Raw genomic sequence first — 21,960 nt, 5'->3', positions numbered from 1 at the left:
TTCGACTCTGTCAATCACAATATATTACTTAGAAAATTAAATTTATACGGGATAAGAGGAATTGCACAACTTTTCCAAAGCTACCTAACTGACCGTGTCAGTTCACTACAGTTAACAATGCAATTTATCGCATGGATCTTGTCGCCAATGGTGTTCCCCAAGGGTATATTTTGAGACCAGTTCTGCTCCGCCTCTATATAAATGATGTAGTTAACTTACCTCATACAAAGAACATCATAACTGATGCAGACGACACTAATGTATTCTTTGCTGGGCAGAACTTGCAGGTCATACAGGAAACGGCGAACGCTTGGTTACAAGAGCTCTCTTTCTCGCTAAAATCAAATGAACTAACATTAAACGTGGCTAAAACAAAGTACATCCTATTTAGAGCAAATACCATGAATGTAGGTAGCAACTTAGTCACATTTGAAGACAGTCGTCTTACTCAAAAAACATCAATTAAATTCTTAGGCGTAATGTTCGAGAAGCACCTTCTTTGGACAACTCAAATGGAATATATTCGCCCAAAGATAGCCCGATCTGTAGGCGTACTAAACAAATTTAAAAACCTATTACCAGAGAAGGTAAAGTTACATATTTATTATTCCTTTTTTTCATTCATACATGTGTTATGGCTTACTTGCATGGGGTGCGGCCACCACAAACCTGAAAACATTTTTCACTTTGCAGGGGCGAGCCGTTCATGCCATAGCAAACCTACTCTTCTGCAAGTGCACATCCGACCTTTTTTCCAGGTATAACTTGTTAGCCGTACAGTAAAGTTACAATAAGAAACTATCAATGTATATTAAGCATCTCGTTACAGCAAAATAAGCACGATTTCGAGCAACACTGTCTCATATAAAGCTCAGCTTATAATTTCCGGCGACACAATTGCCAAGTTTATGAGACCCGTACAAATTATGGTTTTCAGAAGCATAACTATCAAATACCAAATTTATTAAACACTTACCGCGGAATTCTAGATTTAGCACTTGAAAACCACACACGAAACACTTTTAAAAACGAAGGCTTCCTAGGTGAACTGCAATAATTCCAACCTTGTGTTTTCTAGTACATTTTCAATCTGATGCCTCATACTTCTTTCCTTCATGCAAGTGTATTTTACTTTTAAGTTGCCTCCTAATCTTTCTTTTGATTGTGGATGGCTTCTGCACAAAATCTCTAAAACTGTTGCTGTTTGCCACAGATTGTCATTGTCCAGGACAACAGACCCTTTACAGGTGCTTGCAACCCCTTCAGCCTGTACGTCCTCGGTTTTTGTATTTCATGAACCGAAATAAACATGTTTATATTATTAGAGCGAAAAATGTCAAAAATGTGAAGAATGGTTGTGAAAAAAAGTGAGCAGGAACGAGCCATGGCGCTAAATTTGAAAACTCAAAATAGGTGACTGAAATTAAAAAAGGGTATAATCAAAGTCATTATCATCATCATCAGCCTGACTACACCCACTGCAGGGCAAAGGCCTCTCCCATGTCTCTCTAATTAACCTTGATGAACTAACATCGAACCTCGCAATTAATAGAGGCAATCAACCAACTGATAACTAATCAATCAGTCGAAAAGGCAGAGATGGGCAAAGAGAATCAAACAGGGGCCAATAGGGGCAAAGAGGTTCGAGGAGGCGTCGATGCTTTCGCATTCCTCCAATGCGCAACTGATCACTAATCAATAAGTCGATAAGGCAGAGAGGGGCAAAGAGAATCAAAGAGCGGCAAAGGGGGGCAAAGACGTGCAAAATGGGTCGAGGAGGCGTCAATGATTTCGCATTCCTCCAATGCAGGTTGCCATAGTGATTTCTGACATTTTTCACCTGGTGTCTAATGGTTTCAACTGGAATCAAGTGTCAGACCGCTTGGGGTATTGTAGCGATAGCTACACTAAGCCACCTCTTCGACCCTTCAGTGTGGCACCACTTAAGCTCTGTCGCGGCGCCGTTGGTCACGTGGTTGGTTATGTGGGTTGATCACGTAGTGCGGCCTTTGGTAACGTGGTTGGTCACGTGGTTTGGTCACGTGGTCAAGCAACAGCTGCAACAAACAGCTGTGCGCATGCCCCGTGTGAAGTTCAACGAAGAAGAATAAGGAACGCCCAGTGGAACGGAGCGGCGAAAGACTTGACTGCAATTCGACTGAGCTAGTTCCACTCGGCCAGATGCAGCTATCGCGTCACTCCAGGTTTAACCAGAGCTGAAGCACAGAAATTTTGTTGCACCTGAGACGGACATTGATTGGTAATTACTCCCTTCATCAACTGCTGTCGTCCAACAACCACCGATTGCTTTGAGTACCGCCTTCTAGCTGCAGGACGCCCCAAGCTCGTGCTCGGCTTATTCGTGACCGAAACTTCGTGTCCTCAGTGAGCAGTGCAAGACACGGGGAGTATTTCGCTGTCGTTAGTATTAAACACTCAGACCGGAAGCGGTCCGTTGATTCTCAAGAAAGACACAAAACTGGCTTTTTGGTTCAGTGGACACATCAATCGCGCTTCAAGGTACGTGGCGGTGGTCTATTCCTGTAAAATATCCGACTTTCGTTCAATATTTCGTGCTCAGAAATGCTAAACAGCCAGCACATTTTTAACATTGCGGTTTTGCAATGGTTCTTTTATGTGGCTGAAAGATTGGTCCTCTGTTGAAGTTCTCAGTGCAGTCAGCCACATGCATTTGATGATTGGGAGAGGTTTTGTCTTCAAATTTTAAAGCCTAGCTTTGTATCAGTTTGGGTAGTCGCATGAAACATAAGTGCAGCTACATCCGTAATTTACAAGTTGTCCATTGCCTTTACGGAGAACAATGCAGTGTACGCTGCCTGACGGGTGCGTGTTCTCGCCTATGCTTCTCGGTGCACTGACCCTCGTTACATGCTGATGGAATTTTTTCGCATATCAGAAGAAGAGTGCAAATGTATTAGACAGTATGGTGGAGCTGACGCGAAAATTATGGGCTTTTTGAATGAATCACCGCCGACATTTTTGTACAGTCCAGGTCGGTATGAACGTTGTCACACTCGTTGCAGCTAAAACTGGCCAGAAACTTTTTCCTGGAATGACAGTCACTTAGTCCGCAACAAACACGACAGCGCTGTATAGAAAAATCTTTCGGTCACCTAAACGCGTGTATTCCTTGCAGCGTTCTGGCAAAAATATACCATGTTGGAGCAATTCAATCGGAGTACGTTAAGCCTGGAGTGATTTCCGTCAAATCGCTTTAGTGCGTATGCAATGCATCCCACGGATAATCCAACTAAACTGCCCTGAAAGAATCTGCAAATAACAGCCTGAAAAGCCTGTTCGTTCAAGTCCACCCAAAGGTCAGTATGGCTTGTCGTGCAAAAGCCACTGCATCGTCGATGGCTTGGCGGTCGACTGAAGGGCCGATGAGCGCCTTCAGGCAGCCCTGCAAAGGACGGAAAAGCAGTGCCAATCGAAAATCTGCAGTAACGATCTCAACAAAGCTCTGCACATATAAAAGCTTTTTCTCCTAGCGATATCAGTGCAGTCAACTAAACTTTGAAGTTCGCCTACTCTAGTTTGTACTCGTTATAAGCCTTAGAAAGGTTTTCCGCCCGGAAACAAGACCTGCAGAGCTAGGGTTACAGGCTTAGCGTATCAATGAGGGAAAGCTTACTGGCATTCGAAGCATTAGCCACCCTCCATGTTCGTGCCGTGGCACCACCCTCAGGCTGCACTTCAGCAACCAGCGAATTTAGGCCTCTTACTGGCGCGCGCTCCTCCAGCCGTCACTATGGCGACCAACAGGCTTTCTCTTCCTACCTAGCTCTCCGCTGCTACTGGACGACGCTTTCACTGCAGAGAATTAGCCGGCCGAGCGGGGGCGCAAAGTCAGGAACCGGAAGTCTTCGGTGAGCCACTCATTTCATTCCGCTAACTCGCTGCACATTACAAATCAATAAGAACACTCATATCACCCATAAAACACTGGTCAGAGTACAACGAGGACCCTACCCAGATCAAACTACACATTTAATTCATAAATAAGGATATAAATTCCTTCTGCCGCTTTTGCAAAAAAAAAATCAGATAGAACTGCCTAACCATGTTACTTGACAATGTTGTATTCAAATGCTGAATAACTCATCCCTGCTATGTCTAGTGAAAGAAACAGCATTATTTGTAACAAAAAAAAACTCGATGGCGAGGTATCCTGCTTCCACAGGTATGATTAAACCGCCAAAGCCGTAGCGCCACGTTAGTCGCGTTAAGGAACAATATGGATGCTGCCAATCAGAAGTGTCGTGCATTGAAGACAAAGGGTGACAAAGGGCTTTGGGTCGAACATATGGTGGACTCTTTGGGGACGCTGCCCACTAATGCTTTGCAGTAAAGGATGTTCAGGTATGCGGCAACACATTTCCCAGGCTGTAAAACACTCGCTACAAGTCTACAAAAACGGAAACACAATAAGTCAATGCAGGAGCATTCAAAGAAAATGCAACAATGGCAGAAACGCAATGTGGACCAGAGAGCGATGAACAGTCGCATTTAAAGCGGTAGCTTTAAAGGTCTCGTTCTGTAAAAATTCGAGCGGCATGATGTGTGCTAAAAATAAGGATTGGCCTTAAAGGTGGGCACGTAAAGCATGAAGCTGCGGATTTGAAACAAATAAAAATATTAGAATACTGATGAAGACTGCTGGCAAAGTGGCAGGGGTATACGTCTACCTAGGTCAGCAAGTATCCGCTGCTCCGGACCATTAAAGCTAAATAAATATTAGGACTGGAGCGCATTTGGCCGGTTCTCTCTGATCATGAATGGCAGTTTACAAATATTCCTCGAGAGAAAAGTGTACCAGGTGTTTCAGAGAAGACTTTCAAAATATTCAAAAATAGCCTTTTTGGGGTAAAAATACGGCTGTTGCGGCGTAGTATTACCAGTGTTGGCGGACAATAGAAAACTGGCGAATTTTTTAAAGAAATAAGTTGGGTTAAGCATTATCTGATGCCTAACTTTTTAACTATAAAAAATATGCATCCGGTTGCAATTAGAGATTTGTTGTCGGTCGTTAGCAATAACCATATCTTTTTAGAATTTCGAAAAAGCGAATACCCTCGCGTTGTTTCTGCGGGTCGACAAATTTTGGCTGCATCGTGCGAAAATACATGCAGGCAAAACATGCAGGCAAAACAAAACCTCTAGTGCACGTATCTAATCGAAAAAGCAAATTTTTTTTGAGCCACAATGTCAAGGATCATTGGGTTTTCGAATTTGTAGAAGCAGATATGGCTATTACTAACGACCGACTAGAAATCTCTAATTACATCCATGGGCCTAACTGTACTAGAGTTATGAAATTCATTATTAAAAATTAGTTAACCAGCTTACTACTTGAGACGATTCACCGATTTTCTGGTGTCCGTTAACACTGGTACTACTATGCCGCAAAAGCCACATTTTTGCCTTGGAAAGCCTATTTTTGGAAATTTTGGAAGTGTTCGTTGAAACACCTGGTATAGCAGCTCTATCTTACCAGTGCACGCCTATGAGGCCAAAACGTGGAGGTTAACGAAAAAAAAAAGGAATAGGTGTAACGTTCAGCGACAGGAAGAGCGCAGACTGGGTCAGGAATCAAACACGGGTTAAGGACATCCTCGTCGACATCAAGAGGAAGAAATGGGCTTGGACAGGACATGTAATGTGAAGGGAAGATAAGCGATGATTCTTAAAGGTGCACCAAAGAGGAATATGAACTCTTATTTTACCGCAAGAACTCGATCTACACGTTCCCAGCATTCTTGGAAACTACGGACTATTGCCCTGTGCGGCCGATTTCCCTCATTTCAACCGGATTAAACCTCCCGGCTCCCGCCTTTTATTCAACTAAACGCTGAACGTAGGAGGAGTCAACCATCGCGCGGAATGCCTTTCTGCCAATACCGTGGCGGCTTCGTGTTCGCTTTCATTTTGTTTTTAGGTTTCTGTGAATATACAGTTTCAGTCGCAGACAACACAATCGCAAATTAGGCTCACTGAAATAAAAATGCGTGTGGACTCTTTCATTTACGTATAACTCCGCCGATGGCAAAGCGGCAAGCCGCCACGGGGCTGTTTGAAAGGCACTCCACGCGCAGGTTTGACTCCTCCTAAATTCAGCACTGAGTTAAAAAAAAGGCGAGAGCCGGGATGTTTCGCAGTTTCTAAGAACGCTCGGAGCATGTAGATCGAGTTACCATGGTAAAAAGACACGTTCGGATTTTTTTATTCACATGAAAAGTAAAGGAGAGGTTGGTAATGCATAGCCGCTACGGCTACTCCTTTTCACCAATTCGTAGCAACCACTTGGTCCGACGATGTACAGTTCATAATAACATAAAACAAACACATACAGTACACAACATACAAAACAAACTACAATCCTCAGAAAAACTAACAATATTAAGCGATCAAAAAAATCTTGAATGTTAAGAGAACAGTGCACAAAACAGTATACATAAAAGATATGAATAAACATTTACAGGATAACAAGAAATAACCATACTTGAAGTACACACAGCAAAAGTAAAGAACTCTATTAAAGCAATCACTCACCAAAAACAGAAAAAGACGCAAAAATAAGTTTGCAGCAAAAACAGCAAAAGCAAATAACAAAGATCTTGAAGCACTCACACACAGAGAGGAAAGAGCTCCAGCATTGAGTCTAATTTTTCTAGACTTCCCAAGGATACCGCTGTCCTCAAGGAATGCTATCAATGCCACAAGTGCTCGCTTTTGGAGTTCACATGTCGGCCACGGGCCTAAGTGCTTTTTTCAGACGAAAGGGTCTTTTGTCAAGAGCACTGAAGTATCTCTGAATCGCGACATGAGGTTGTTGTGCACTCGGCAATCCAATAATAGGAGAGCCACATCCTCGTTTTTTTGTCCACACGCACACCGTTGGCTGTCTACGCGGCAAATTCTATGAAGGAAGTGCTTCGTGTAAGCCGTTCCTAAACGCAAGCGGTGGAGGAGTGTTTGTAAACTTCTGCTGATAGGTAATGAAATATTGTCACGTGCTGCGCATGGGCTCTCAGGAATAAAGAAGACGTGCGGCGGCTGGAAGTAGAAGAGGAAGTCAAGTATCCTGCCGCCGGCGCACCAGGCTCCTCTCGACCTGCCTTGTAAATATTATTTGTAAATAGAACCTGTAACAGTGTGGTGGAGGTGCTGGGTCGATCACCACGGATCCCTCTCGCAACCGCTGCAGCCGAAGACTCGCCGGATTGCCACCGTTGCCCGTGCAAATGCCCAAGGAAGCCGACGCACGTCCGACCGGCGCCGCAACGCCCGCTTGGCAGCACTACCGTGAGCCGCGGACGTTTTCCGGGAAGGCTGGCGAAGACGTGGATGATTGGCTCACCAATTACAAGCGGGTGAGCAAATACAACGGCTGGGATGCCACTCTTCAGCTGGCCAATGTCGTCTTCTTTCTCGATGGCACCGCGCTAACTTGGTTCGAAAACCATGAGGCATCAATAACAAGTTGGGACCGCTTCATGGAAGAGCTCCGCAGCTGCTTCGGGGATACTGTTGCCAAACGAAAATGCGCTGAGCAGTCTTTGCTTCAGAGAGCGCAAGTGCCTGGAGAGACCTGCACGACTTACATGGAAGAGGTCTTGAAGCTGTGCAACGTCGTTAATCCCAGTATGTCCGACGAAGATCGCGTTGGTCATCTCCTCAAGGGCATCGCAGAGGACGTCTACAGCTTTCTTATTAGTAAAGAAAATTTAGACTCGCCCATGGATATCATCAAGCACTGCCGCACCTTTGAAGCTCTAAATCTGCGTCGAATTACTCCCAAGTTCGGTCGCCTGCCTAACGTCACCACCGTCGCCAGCGTGGATTGCCACGAGCCTGTGAATGCGGCGACTCTCCCTGACGTCATTCGTCAAATCGTGCGTGACGAACTCTCCCGGCATCAAGATCTTGCGCGCCGCAGTGAGGTCCCGTATGGGAGCTGTTCTCTGCAGGCGGCTCCCGCCTCCCGCTCCTCCCCTTGGAGTTTGTCTGCCCAGGCCCCTACCAGTGCTACTCGCATTGATTACAGCGACGCTCCCCGGATCACCCGCCCCGGCCCCAGGGCGCCAGCTCATCCGCAACGCCACCTGCGGCAGCCGGAGTACGATGGTCGTTTCGACACTGGCTACGCGGAGTGTTATCCCGAGTGCCCCCCCCGACCCACCACTTTGTTATGATCGGTCACATCTCTAGATTCTGCCTTCGCCGGGGCCAGTTTTCCCGCTCCCAGCGCCAATGGTCGAACCCTCGCCTGAGTTTCAATGCGCCTGTTCATGACCGTGTCTTCACATCGTCTCAGCGCCCATCCAGTTACGCGCCACCACGGAACGACTCCCCTGCCTCTGACCGAAGTCTGACTCCACCTCCGCACCGCTCTCGCCGCTCGCCTTCCCCCCAACGTCGTTCCCCACCGTCCCCGGGAAACTAGCGTGTGCGGCCGATGGAGGTGCGGTCGCCGGATCATCGATAGTGCCAATTCCTCTGCCCATTGTTATGTTAAGGAACCGCCTTGAAGTTTTAGGGGACGGTATTTGCGTCATGGCCTTAGTGGACACTGGTGCCACGGTGTCAGTGATGAGTTCAACTTTCAAGAACCGTCTGGGTCGTAAAATAATGTTCGCTTGGGATCGTTCTGTTATATTCCGGGGTGTAGGGGGAGAATCATTGGTTCCGATTGGTATTTGTTTTGTGAATGTAGTGATCGCTGGCCACATGTTCCGAACTGAATTCACGGTGCTCCCTCGTTCGACACATGATATCATCCTCGGTATTGACTTTTTGCACCAGTGCGGCGCTACTCTCGACTTCCTCAGTGGTGGCATATCGTTAAGTCCTGGCCTTCGGTCAGCTCTCATAGAAGACTCGCCAGTGGTTGCCCAAGTGTTTTCTGTCTCTGAAGATACCGTCGTTCCAGCAATGTCTGCCATATTCGTTCCCGTTGTGTCCTCGAGCACGATTTCTGATGCCTTCGATGCTGTGGTGGAACCTTGTTCCCTTAATTGTGCAAAGAAAAGTGTGCTAGTACCCCGCAGCGTCGTCCATGTGACCAAGGGCCATGCCACTCTTTGGACTGTCAATCATTCCAACGAACCTGCAGTATTGCCATGTGGTTTAAAACTTGCTGGCTTTGAAGAACGTTTTTCTGTACCAGTTGCCGCGATCACTGACAACGTGTCTCGTCCAACTAGACGCCGCGATCTGAGCGACTCTCAATTCCTAGCCATGGTCAACAAATCCCTTCCCACTAGCGACCGCCAGGTACTAGTGGCCGTTCTTATGAAGCATGCGGACGTGTTTGACTTTGGTCGCGACCAACCACCGCCGATTTCAGCTTCCCGTACCCATCACATGATCAATACTGGATCTGCACAGCCGATTAGCCAGAAGCCATACCGCGTCTCGCCTTCCGAACGTCAGATAATCGATGAACAAGTCCGTGACATGTTGCACCGCGGCATCATTCAGGAATCTTCAAGCCCGTGGGCTGCTCCAGTGATCCTTGTCAAAAAGAAAGATGGCACTTGGCGATTTTGTGTTGACTACCGCCGGCTTAACACTGTCACAAAGAAGGATGTTTACCCGCTCCCGCGCGTTGATGATGCCATTGACTGCCTCCACTCAGCCTCCTACTTTTCCTCGGTGGATCTACGGTCCGGGTACTGGCAGATCCCGATGCACCCGCAAGACAAAGAGAAGACAGCATTCGTGACACCTGACGGGTTGTATGAATTTAATGTTATGCCTTTCGGCCTTTGCAACGCTCCTGCCACTTTTGAACGATTTATGGATACGCTTTTACGTGGCCTGAAGTGGCAAATTTGCATGTGTTATCTGGACGATGTTGTTATTTTTGGTAGGACCTTCGCCGAACATAACAGCCGCTTAGCCATTGTCCTAGACTGCATAGAGAGAGCGGGCCTCGTGCTGAACTCGAAGAAGTGTCGCTTCGGTGAACGCCAAATTACTGTGCTTGGTCATCTCGTTGACAAGGATGGCCTCAGACCCGACCCGCAGAAGGTTGAAGCTGTAAGCAGTGTCAAAGTACCCAAATGAGTGAAAGAGCTCAGGAGTTTCCTAGGACTTTGCTCATATTTTCGGCGTTTCGTTCCGAAGTTTTCTGATTTAGCCTACCCGCTTACAAGTCTCCTGCAGAAAGACACCCCTTTCCACTGGACTCCCGAATGCGACTCCGCGTTTCGGCAGCTCAAGTTTCTCCTCACCTCGCGGCGAATATTGCGTCATTTCTGCCCGACAGCACCGACTGAACTCCACACTGACGCCAGCGGCATCGGCGTGGGTGCTGTGCTTATCCAACGCCATGAGGGCAATCAACACATTGTCGCTTATGCAAGTCGCACCCTCAGCAAGTCGGAACGCAATTACACTGTAACAGAGCAAGAGTGTCTCGCCGTTGTTTTCGGCGTACAACGGTTTCGTTCGTACCTTTATGGACGTGCTTTTACAGTCGTCACAGACCATCACTCTCTGTGCTGGCTGGTCAATCTGCGCGACCCCTGCGGTCGGTTGGCCCGCTGGGCGTTACGCCTCCAAGAGTTTAACTTCAAAGTGTCTTACAAAAGTGGCCGCCAACACGCCGACGCAGATTGCCTCTCGCGGCTGCCGCTCACGGTTACTACTTCCGATGATGAAAACTTCGATGACTATCTCGCTGCCGTTTCCCAAGAGTTTCCAGATCTTGGCACTTTCCAGATGGAACAACGCAAGGATCAGCACTTGGCGCCGCTTTTTGCCGAAGCCCGTGACCCGACATCCGCAAGCCCTTTCTGCGTTCGCGACGGTTTACTCTACAGAACGAATTACTCGCCTGGAGGTGCGCGCTTTCTCCTCGTCGTTCCGGCTACTCTGTACTCCTCTGTTCTGCAGGCAATGCACGATGACGTCACGGCTGGGCACTTGTGGTTTGCCAGGACCCTTAACCGCATCAAAGAACGTTTTTACTGGCCAAAAATGCGTCACATCGTTCAGCGCTACGTGGCCACCTGCGTGCAGTGTCAGCGGTTCAAGCTTCCCACGACTTCTCCGCCTGGACGCCTGCATCCTTTGCCACCTCCAAGCACGCCATATGAACAAGTTGGACTCGATCTGCTCGGCCCGTTTCCCCGCTCGTCCAACGGTAACCGCTGGATTATAGTGTGCGTTGATCACCACACCCGTTACTGTGAGACCGCCGCCCTACCTTGCGCCACCGCTGCTGAGGTCTCGCTCTTCCTTCTTCGTGCTGTCATCCTCCGGCATGGACCTCCTCGAGTTGTTATCAGTGACCGCGGTCGCCAGTTTACGGCAGACGTTGTGGAAGAGCTTCTGCGTCTTAGTTCATGCCATTTTCGCCACTCGACGCCGTACCACCCCCAGACTAATGGACTGGTTGAACGTACCAATCGGACACTCACGACCATGCTGGCCATGTATGTCGATTCCCGCCATAAGAACTGGGACGACGTGCTTCCCTTCATTACATACGCCTATAACACGTCGAGGCATAAAATAACTGGTTACAGCCCATTCTTCCTTCTTTATGCCCGTCCGCCTCGAAGCTCCCTCGACAGCATCTTACCTTTCTCTCTCGACACCGAGCCTTCTCTTGCCAACACTCTATGTCGCGCTGAAGAAGCCCGGCGGATTGCCCGGATACGCACCTTGGCATCACAGCATCGCTCTAAGCAGCGTTATGACCGCCGGCGCAAGGATGTCTCCTACCTTCCCGGTGACGTTGTATGGTTGTGGACACCCCTACGCAATTGTGGCTTATCAGAAAAGCTGCTATCCCACTACACAGGCATGTTCATCGTTGTTGCTCGCCTCAATGACCTCAACTATGTCATCTCTCCCCAATCAACGCAAGGACGCCGCTCAAGGACAACCCAGGTAGTGCATGTCGCACGGCTGAAGCCATTCCACTCTCGGGACCCCGATTGATTGACTGGCCCAGAGGGCTTCGTCTGCGAACGGGGAAATGTCACGTGCTGCGCATGGGCTCTGAGGAATAAAGAAGACGTGCGGCGGCTGGAAGTACAAGAGGAAGTCAAGTATCCTGCCGCCGGCGCACCAGGCTCCTCTCGACCTGCCTTGTATATATTATTTGTAAATAGAACCTGTACAATATTAAACCGCAGCAACGAATCGATGAAATGCAGCTCAGAACCTGTATGGTTTGGCTCAATCCAAATCTTTTCGTTCATTTCATATCGCATTATCTTCAAGAAACGGCGCAGCGCCCCTGTTGACAACGGAAGGCCAGAAGTGAGGGCTTTGGAGTGCGCTCGCCCAGCCGCTGCATCCGCCTTAGTGTTTCCGGGAATAAAGCATTTTCTGGGTATCCACTTGAAAACTGTAATAGGCTGCTTTTTGGTGGCTTTTTTGGTAAAAAATTCATTCAGAACTTCGTATACCAGTCTAGCTTTTCATGGTACAGTCTTTCAAGTGATTTTGGTGCGGATGGGGAATCGCTAAACATTATCCACGTACGCGAGTGTAGCACAGAGGAGATGAACTGGGGAGCCAAATAAATAGTGGAAGTCTCAGCAGTCGTTGATTCTGTCGCGTGAGCCAGTTTACATGCCCGTCTCTCATTCAGGTGCGGAATCACAAATGCGGACGCTGATAAATTTTGATGACTGGAACCATCAGTATACACATGAATGTAACCGGGATACCGCATGGGTATCTGATAAAGTGCTAACTGCTGAGCAGCGAATATCATCATGTCACGTTTACTAACTAACCGTTCGACAGACAACTGTATTGTAGGCGTAACTAAGAGCTATGGGGGATTTTCTGTCTCCTTTTCAAAATTCATTACTTGGAAGAAGCTGACGGTGGTGTTGAAACACTTGATGTATATGACTTCCACTCCGTTCAAGAAGCGCGAAAGCTAATGGGTGCCTTTCATGCAGGGTTATCAGCGGAAAACGTGCCTACAGGTATCTGTTGTTCATAACACTTCAAACGGAGGCTGCCGTGCTTCAGCGATCGCCAGATTGCTGGAAGTCGCTTGAGGAACTCCCAAATACACACGGAGACCCCTAGCTAACAGTCATTTCAGGCGCTCCTCGGAGGTTCGTGACAGACCGTGAAGAATCAGTGAGGAGTACACAATTTTTTTGATAAATGAGTGCATTGTGAACTGTGAGCAGAGAAGACGAAGAACAACCCCAAGACGTACCTGCAAGCGTGCGTAGCACGTTCACAACAGAGTTCACCTGGTCTTCTATAAATTTTATATGATGAGCTCATGAGAGTTGTATGTCAAGAACTACACCCAGAAAACGGTACTGCTTAACAGACGCTAAAGATTGATCATGGAGGCAGAGACAGAAATCCTTCAAATCCTTACGAGCAAAGGGCAGAACGGCTGCTTTTCTATGAGTAAGCATCATCTCTCTCTCTCTCTTTTAAAAAGCAGTCAATGGTATTAAGGCCTTCTTTTAAGGTAGACTGGATGAGGCCTGCAGTTTTGCCAGAAACCCAAATGCAGACATCATATGCGTATAACGAACAATGTAAGCCAGAAGGGAGCTTTCACGGCAAATCCGCCATCACTGAGTTAAACAGAAAAGGTCCTAGCACACTGCCCTGCGGCATTCCTTGCATTAGGCTATGCTCCGCGTTTTTTTCCTTCACTTGAGTGCATGAATATTTTCCTGCCATCTAAAAGTGGGAAATCCAACGTAGCGGTTTTCCACTCACACCGAGGTCTAGCAAACTTGACAGGACATGAATATGACTTACAGTATCGAATGCACACTTGACATACAAAAATACTTCGGCGGTGGTATTGCATTTGCTTCGCTCATGCTCTACACATGTTACTTGGTCCATAATTCTATCCATAGTGCATCTACCTCTACGAAATCCAGTCGCCAACTCAGAAAACACTCCTGTTTCATAACACTACTACTGAAGTCTGGCGTCTATCAACTTCTCCATCACTTTACACAAGCAGCTGTTCAGGCTCACTGAGCGAAAGGAGTCGAGAAGGAAAGGGGATTTACAGGGCTTTAAAACAGGAATGACACACGCAATCTTCCATGATTGGGAACAAATTCATTGACCCACAAATATCCCCAACACTACTGCTGTGCTCTTGGGTCCAAGATTTGGAAGTATTCCATAAGAAATGGCATCAGGCCCAGAAACCCTTTTTGGACTGCACAACGCAAGATCAGATTTAAGTTCACCGATTATGAATACAGAATCCAAATAGGCACGTTGCACGTTGAAGCAAGCACTAACTTTTTGCTGCGCATATTTAGCTGAGTTTTTGAATTCTTCGCAGTCCAATGAAACGCCAGGACGAGGAATAAGTCAACAAAACTATCAGCCAGGTCAGTTTCTACAGTTTCCCGTGCCTTTGCAAAAGCTGTGAAAGGGTTATTCTGAGAAACCGGCCTGCTTAAGGAGCGGACCATCATTCATATTCTAGGGACCGGAGTGTGAGGAGTCAATGTACTGCAGAAGTCACGCCATTTTTTTCTTTGTAACTACTGTAGACGTTTACGCATTGGCGAATGAATCCTTCGAGCCTCACGATACGATTCTAAAGACACGGATCGACGGTAAGCCCTTTCCGCTTTTCTTCGTAGTGCGCTCTCTCCCTCGTACTCTCCACCAATACTTGTGAACCCGTCAGGTATGGGGACTTCCCTGGTACAACGACTCAGGCTATTTTGCACCATCGCAGTGAAGTCGTCAATACTAATGTCCGTGAAAACTTTTTGAGTTATGTTGGCACAAAAAGCTTCCCTATTGGCAAATTTGGACTTACATTGGGCACCCTGACATCGTAAGCTAAGATGATTCACCAGTTTCGGATAGTGATCACTTCCGCGTATCTCAATGTCTGTGGCCCACCCCACCTCAGACACCAGATCTTGAGTGCATAGAGTCAGATCTAAACAGCTCGAATAATGAAAACCGGGATGAAAGGTCGGAGAACCGCTATTCAGAATACGTAAGTTACATTTCTCTGCGGCGCACTAAACGACACTTCCACGGGTTTCACAGTGGTCGCTACCCCAAGCAATATTATTAGCGTTAAAACCACCGCAGATTAGTAAACGGGAGCCCGCCATTTTAAAAATATTCAATAGAGCAAAACGGAATATGTATTGGTTCGTGTGTGGCACCCATACTGTGCAACATTTTTCTTGCGGGATTGACAAAGCCTTGGCAGGTGCTTTTGTTGACGGCAGTGTTTTGAAGAGTTTTAGGTACGTTGACGACTTTTTAAATGTATTAAGGAAACAATCATCTTTGTCCTATCAGCGGGTCGTGGGAGAAGTTTTAGCTGATTTTAAAAATCACGCTGGATGCTTAGATTTTACCTATGAGCTCCCGAAGGGAAATAGCTGGCAGTTTTTAGATATTGACATCACCATTACTGACGAAAGCGCATGCTGGAAGTATTGCCCCCGTGCCCGCAAGGAACTGTTGCCGTACGGCTCTACGCATTCGAAAACGGCAAAGCGCGCAGTCGCCATGATGTGCCTGGAATCCTCTCTAAAGAAGTCGTGTTGCCACAAAGCGCAGGAAAGCTTTTACGCCCAGATTCAGAAGCTAAAACAGGCGGGCTTTCCACCTTCGGTCTTGAGCTCAGTCAGCGAAGCTTTACTAAAAAAGGTGAAGAAAGTACGAAAAGAAATGAGACGAAAGTGGAACCTCAGAAAAGAAAATTAGACCAGTTGTGATCCCGTATTCGCATAAAGTTGCACATAATCTTAAGAATGTTGCTTCCAAGTACAAGGTGCCAGTGGTTTTTTCTGCTCCCAGGAAACGCCGCATTGTGCCGAATGACTAACCCGGATAAGGACAAGAATAAAGTTTGCCAAACGAAATATGCTAATCCTTTTGTAGATTGTGCGGTTGGAGTTGTGTATAGCATCCCACTGACGTGTGGTAAAACTTACATCGGCCAAACGGGGCGATGTATTAATGACCGTTTGAGAGAACACAGTCTGTCATTAAAGAATGGGACCGGGTCAAATCTACCGCTTCACTGTAAGGATTGCGGGAAAGAAGAAGAAGGAAGAAAGTAGGCATGTGGAGCAAAACTTCTGGAAACAAGTGTAATCTGCAAAAGTAAAGACACGATCGCACGCGAATTGATAGAAGCGCACAGAATATGTAAGAGTGGGAGTGCATGTGTTAGCACCCCGTCGATCGTGATGTATAAAAAAGAATGTCAGTTTTTAGATATGGCATAGTATCTGCGGAATCACCTGTTCTTGTTGTGCCGCACGTGCTTTCAACTGTGTTCCCCCCTATCTGTCTTTACCCCCCCCCCCCCCCCCCCTGTGGTTGATATATACGCGGCGGTTTATGAAGACAGCAAAGTGTTGCAAGTTAGCGCATGTCCTGTCGGTTTCCTCCTTCTTTGTGTCGTGTTGTTGCGCTTATATTCTTGTTCGCCTCTTCTTCACACGTTCGGATTCCTCTTTAGTGCACATTTAAGGGCCACAGACTAGATTCCATGGGAAGGGAAGCATAGCAAGGGGCGGCAGAAAGTTAGGTGGGCGGATGAAATTAAGAGCTTTGTTGGGATAGGGCGGCCGCCGCTTGATGAGGAGAAGGTTAATTGGAGAGTATGGGAGAGGCCTTTATACTGCAGTGGACGTAGTCGGGCTGAGGGTGATTATAAGGTGGCAACGTGACTCAAACCTATTAGGGCTTGTAAGTATATGAAGTAAAAAATGTGCGGTGAACAGACAATAGGGGTGATCATTTGGGAACCAAAACCCTGACCCTAGGTTGCGAGTCCGACACGCACATATTAGGCCACTTGGGCACCTCGTTCTATTTTTCTCCTCTCACTTCCGCCTTTCCACGGCATCTGAACAACAGCCAGCGGTCTCCAACCACCCCCTTCTCCCACTTTCTCCTCAATTAGGTTTATTCTACTCCCCCTTTGTCACTTCCGTATGGCGCGGTTGTGGTACCCATTGAGAAGTGACACAGTTTCTGCGCCTGTTGTTTCCTCAAAAACAATAATTTTTTCTGCTTTGTTTCGTGTCTGTTGCTGCACCAAAGCACCTTTTATAATCGATCACCAACTGGCCAACGCAGCAACCTGTTAATATATGGGGTGTTTGCAACTTTTCGAACAGATAGACTAAATTTATGTTTTGTACATTAATTACATAGTTACTTACAGGTTTAGAAAATATTTGTCAAATGCATATTACCTAGGACACACTCCATTTCGTGCTTGCCAGTGAAGCAAAGAAACTGTTCGCATATTTTATTGAAGTGCCTAAAAGCCCCAGCAGTGCATTACCTAATAAAAATTTACAAAATAACACTTTACAGTGGTTTACTACCAGAAAATTCTATGGATAGCACCCGAGGCCTGCTTGACGTATCACAAGAGAATCCTTCCGGGTAATTCTTGCATGTTGTGGAAAGTATTCGAAGTGAGAGAAATATATGAACAAGTCACGTAATGCACGAAGGAATGCTCTAGAGCAGCTGCTTAAAATTCTCCTGAACCATTCAGTTTTTCTTTAGCAATTGCGTAAAACTACATCACCTGCCAAACACAGAGAATACAACTCCGACTAGATAAAATAATCTTCAGTGCCTATCGTGTCAAGCTGGATGCGAAATGCTGGCTCATTTCCTGCCCTGCGTGCGTTAAACTCGAGCAGACACGTAGCCCATGGATGCCTTCATCGAAACTATTTGGTCGAAACACAGGCTTTCAGTCTTTTCAGAAACATTGCACCACTACTCTTCTGTTCAAGGAGCGATGACGACAGACGCAAAACATAATCGTTTAATGTCTGGGTGGAGTCAATTCAAATTTAAAGCTACTCCTTTGGAAACGATGCGTACGCTTTAGCGGTGGTATTGCTTGTAAAAAAGGAGACGGGTAGTGCTTTTGCTTTGATATATCCTCATAAAGCAACTCTCGGGAGAAGTCGCAGGTAGCCTGTATCGATAGATAGGCGTATTTTAACGACAAAGTTACGCCCACTGAAAACGGAACTGTTGCGAACTATTAAAGTTAAAAACTGAAATAAAGGTGTCGCCACAACCGGCCGATTTCCCATGGAAACTGTCGTGGATAGAGAGAAATTTTGGGTCAGGATCCAGGAAGCTAGGCTTCATCGTCTTTCACATCAAAGCGGAGACCATGGAATCCGGTCGGTATAAACAGTCATGGTTTTTAATTTAGGGGGAGGGGGGGGGGCAAATTTTTCACTACAATTTTCTCAGCAGTCATTTGCTTTCGTGCTGCTTGACAAATACCAACATACCCAGGGAAAACCATTAACAAAATTTCACTAAGAAAAAAACTGCTTAAAATTGTCCCCAATGCCGTTTAATGTTGATTCCCACTCTGGATTTTAAATCGTGCAAAATTATAAATTTCGCACAATTTTGGAACAAGCGCAGTGTGGAGTGAAACAAAGGCTGTCATTTTCGCAATACGCTTTTTGGCTTCGAAGGTGTTCTTCAAGCGTCATCAGTTAAGCCTACGGGTGCGGAAGGTGTGTATTATGCAGCGCAAAACACGTGTTGACCAGCTCTGCAAAAGCGTGCAGTTACCATGAAGAACATATTTACACTAATTTTGTTGTTGTTGTTTCGATGAGTTGGAGAACTCTGTTTACTCACAACTGCCTTTTCTGCTGCTTGTTTAAAGGCAAGAGAAATTTTCAGGTCCCGGTAAACAGGTGCACTCTGCAAAAAACAAAAACAAACAAACAGAGCAGAAAGCACGGAAAGAACTTAAACTTGCGCATGTATATGCTGTCTTATTTATTACAGCAAGAGTGAAATGCGTGACTTATTCGCAAGTGGCAACAGTGTGCATGCTTTAAGAGTTTTTTTGGCGTAGTTCTGTTCATGTCGAGTTAGTTTTAGCTGCCGCCTCATAACACTCACAAGCACAGCCTCAATAACATTTCAACACATCTTATACAAAAGCGTCACGGCTCATTTTTAATGTATGATTGGCGTCTGATCATAATCAACACAGTTTCCGACATTCTGTTTTCTTTGTCACTGAGTTAACCGAGTTTGTGCGTGACTTTTGAAGTGCCAGACAAGGCTAGTGACATCGACAGCATACTGAGAGAATTTAGTAAGGCATCTGATGTCCTTTAATCACGCTTCGTTGATTCGCTGATTGCGCAACCCAAGAATTATTTAGAATATAACAACTTGGATTCGGGAATATCTGCATCACAGCACACAGTTTGGACTACAAAGATGTCATCCTACATAAGCGTGAACAGCTGGGCGAGTGGGTACAAGTTGCAGAGAAAAAAATTGGTGGACGCTTAAGCTTAGTCTTTAAGAGTGAGGCGCGACAGCGTGTCATAGCGTTGCCAAGGAGTACACGAAACGCCATCGCCCGTTCGGCGCGATGCGTTGCCCGTTGGACAATTTAAGCAAAGGACGCCTGTCTCACATATCTCGGCGGACACCCGAACTTGGCCGTAAGGGAAGGAAAATGAAATGAACAATTGCTTTTAAGGAAAGGAAATGACGCCTGTCGCATTTCTCGCTGGACACCCGGATCGCGCCGTAAGGATAGGAAAAATAAATCGATCAATCGATTGATCGATTGATTGATAGATTGATCGACCAAACGATCAATCAATCAATTCACCACTTAATCAGTCAGCCCATCAATCCTTAACGCTGTCGCGTTAAATACCCTTTCCTCACGGCGCGGTTCAGGTGTCCACCGCTCACGGCCAAAGACGCCGACGCTGACGACACCGGCTTTTCTGCGACACGAGCTCATTAACGCTGTCGCGTTAATAACAGCGAAAAAATGACACAGGACCAGGAGAAGACACACACAGACTGTCGCCTGTCTGAGTGACAGTCTGTGTGCGCCTTCTCCTGGTCCTGCGTCAATTTTTCGCTGGTTTTTTGTTGCGTAAGCTACACTGGCCAAGGTTGAGCAGTTTCGCGTGTCTCCTGGAGAGCCGTGCTGCGCATGCGCGAGGAGCAGTGACGTTGCACGGCGCACAGATGGCACGCCGGAGTTGCCGTTACGCGAGCTTCGCCGGTCTGAGCATTCCAGATGAGTAACTTCATAGCCGCGGCAGACGCACTGGCGCCGGCGCGTTCCCAGCTGTGCGCCTCCGTTGCGCAGTAGCCAAGTCTGACGCTGCGCCGGAGCCGCCGGAACCGCACCATGTGACCAACCGCGTGACGGACCACGGCGCCGCCGGCAGATGCTCCGCACCACGTGACCAGCCACGTGGCCAGCCACGTGCTCAACCCCCTCCCGCACACTCACTGGATCCTGTGTCGTCTTTGTCGAGGCTGGGAATCCCAGCCTGTGTCGATTCCCAGCCTGCACACTAAACAATTTCTGACCCTTTAGGGTGTAAATCACATGTCCCGAGACGAACACCCTTTTCCAATTGTTCGGTGCTAAAAAAGGGTGCACCCTTACTGAAGGGTGCACTTAATGATACTTTAGAGGATGTAATGGTTGCACCCTCATTAAAGGGTGCTATTTTTCCGTAACACCTCTACGAATGCATGTTGGAAGGGTGCTCCACGTTGATCTACCCATGAAGAAAAACCCTTAGACTGATGCGCGCCCTCTAAACTTTCATGCTGTGCACCCTTCCTGAAGGGTGTGTCGAGGCTGGGAATCGAACCAGGCCCTTGGTGTTTTAGGCGGAGACGCTGCCACTCCGTCACGACGGCTCAAGGGTTAACCGTGATTAAAGGCTTATGTAGTAAATGTGCACCTTTGATATATCAAAGGGGCCCCGAAACACATTTTCAGTCCATTGTCTTGCCTGTTGATTGCATAGAATGAGTTATAGTGATGATATTTGCATCGGTCGTACCGCGTAAACTGCGGTTTTAATATTTTAATTAGCTCGCAAAAACAAATTCGTGGCGTTGACGGTGTCACCATACAGTGGCGGTTTTTCCAGCGGATATAACATCACTTAGTGGGAGCTTGATGATTGGACAAAGAGTAAATATACTGCAAATTGTGTTAACTAGAGATACGTTTTGTGAGGTTTTTGTGCTTATATTACATTAACAAAACCAACTTGTTTGCCCCAGATAAAAGCGCTGTAAAGCAAATAAAACAAAAATACAACACCAGAGGCTCTGGCTGCTTTTACTTCGAAGGACTCTGCGCCTCTCTGTAAACATCCTACGATCTAGCACTCAACACTTATGTCTACTCTCTATGTATCTGAGAGCGGCTTTGCGGAATCGATCCGATCGAGCCATTGAACTCTATAAGCGTCCGTTTCGGTCCCAAGTATATATGCGTTCGTTTCACATTTAGCAGGGAGTGCGCATCGTCAGCTTGTGGAGGATCACCGGGCGGCGGCGCCAGATGGCGCCACGTTCCCGTCAAAAGCGCGCGCTCTTTGCTCGCTGTAACCAACCAGCGCGCTAGGAGCGACGGGCGGTGGATGGCGGTAAGTAGTAGCGGTACGCGCTATGCTAAATGTGCCTGGTATCTTGCAGAGGCTGTCACACCGTGGCAGTATTACGCGCTCGAGTTCGGACCCATAAGTAAGGAAACGTCACTGATCAGTGTTTCGTTCTGCGCCGTCGACGTGACGATGAATCATCGCTGGGTCAGATGGGCGTTCCCATGGTTGTTGTAACCATGCAAACGGCGCTGCCAACCTTGGCATGAACAAATTACAGAGAACAGGCAACAATGGAGTGCGAACTTCCGTCACGTGCTCATATAGGCTTTTTTTATTGGTCGCACTAAGTGTCGTCAATTGGAGAGTGAAATGGGAATGGGAAGCGGCGCGAAAATCGATTTGGGGGCAGCATTTCGTTTGCTTGTATTTTAAAATTTCTTCATTGAATAACTCCCGTTCCTATGCACCGATTCTCGTAATTCTTTTTGAGTCAGCATCTGTGCGACATAAAGAATCCATCTGATGT

At 47.0% G+C, this 21,960-nt stretch overlaps 1 protein-coding gene across 3 annotated transcripts in view; it reads right to left on the bottom strand.

Annotated features, from left to right (window-relative positions):
• Window positions 1-593: 593 nt before the first annotated feature.
• The window catches only part of LOC144103928 (uncharacterized), a 112,889-nt gene continuing 91,522 nt past the window's right edge, over window positions 594-21,960 (bottom strand). For 2 of the 3 annotated variants that reach the window (XM_077636646.1, XM_077636648.1), the window contains 2 exons: window positions 18,676-18,741; window positions 594-3,424 (listed from right to left, as the gene is read on the bottom strand). In XM_077636646.1, the coding sequence (XP_077492772.1) occupies window positions 3,323-3,424; window positions 18,676-18,741 (168 nt within the window). In that variant the 3' untranslated portion in view covers window positions 594-3,322. The remainder of the gene's footprint in view (window positions 3,425-18,675; window positions 18,742-21,960) is intronic. The other variant, XM_077636647.1, reaches the window with a different exon arrangement.

Source organism: Amblyomma americanum, chromosome 9, assembly GCF_052857255.1.
Source record: "Amblyomma americanum isolate KBUSLIRL-KWMA chromosome 9, ASM5285725v1, whole genome shotgun sequence".
NCBI lineage: Eukaryota > Metazoa > Arthropoda > Arachnida > Ixodida > Ixodidae > Amblyomma > Amblyomma americanum.
This window is presented reverse-complemented; position numbering and strand designations above follow the sequence as displayed.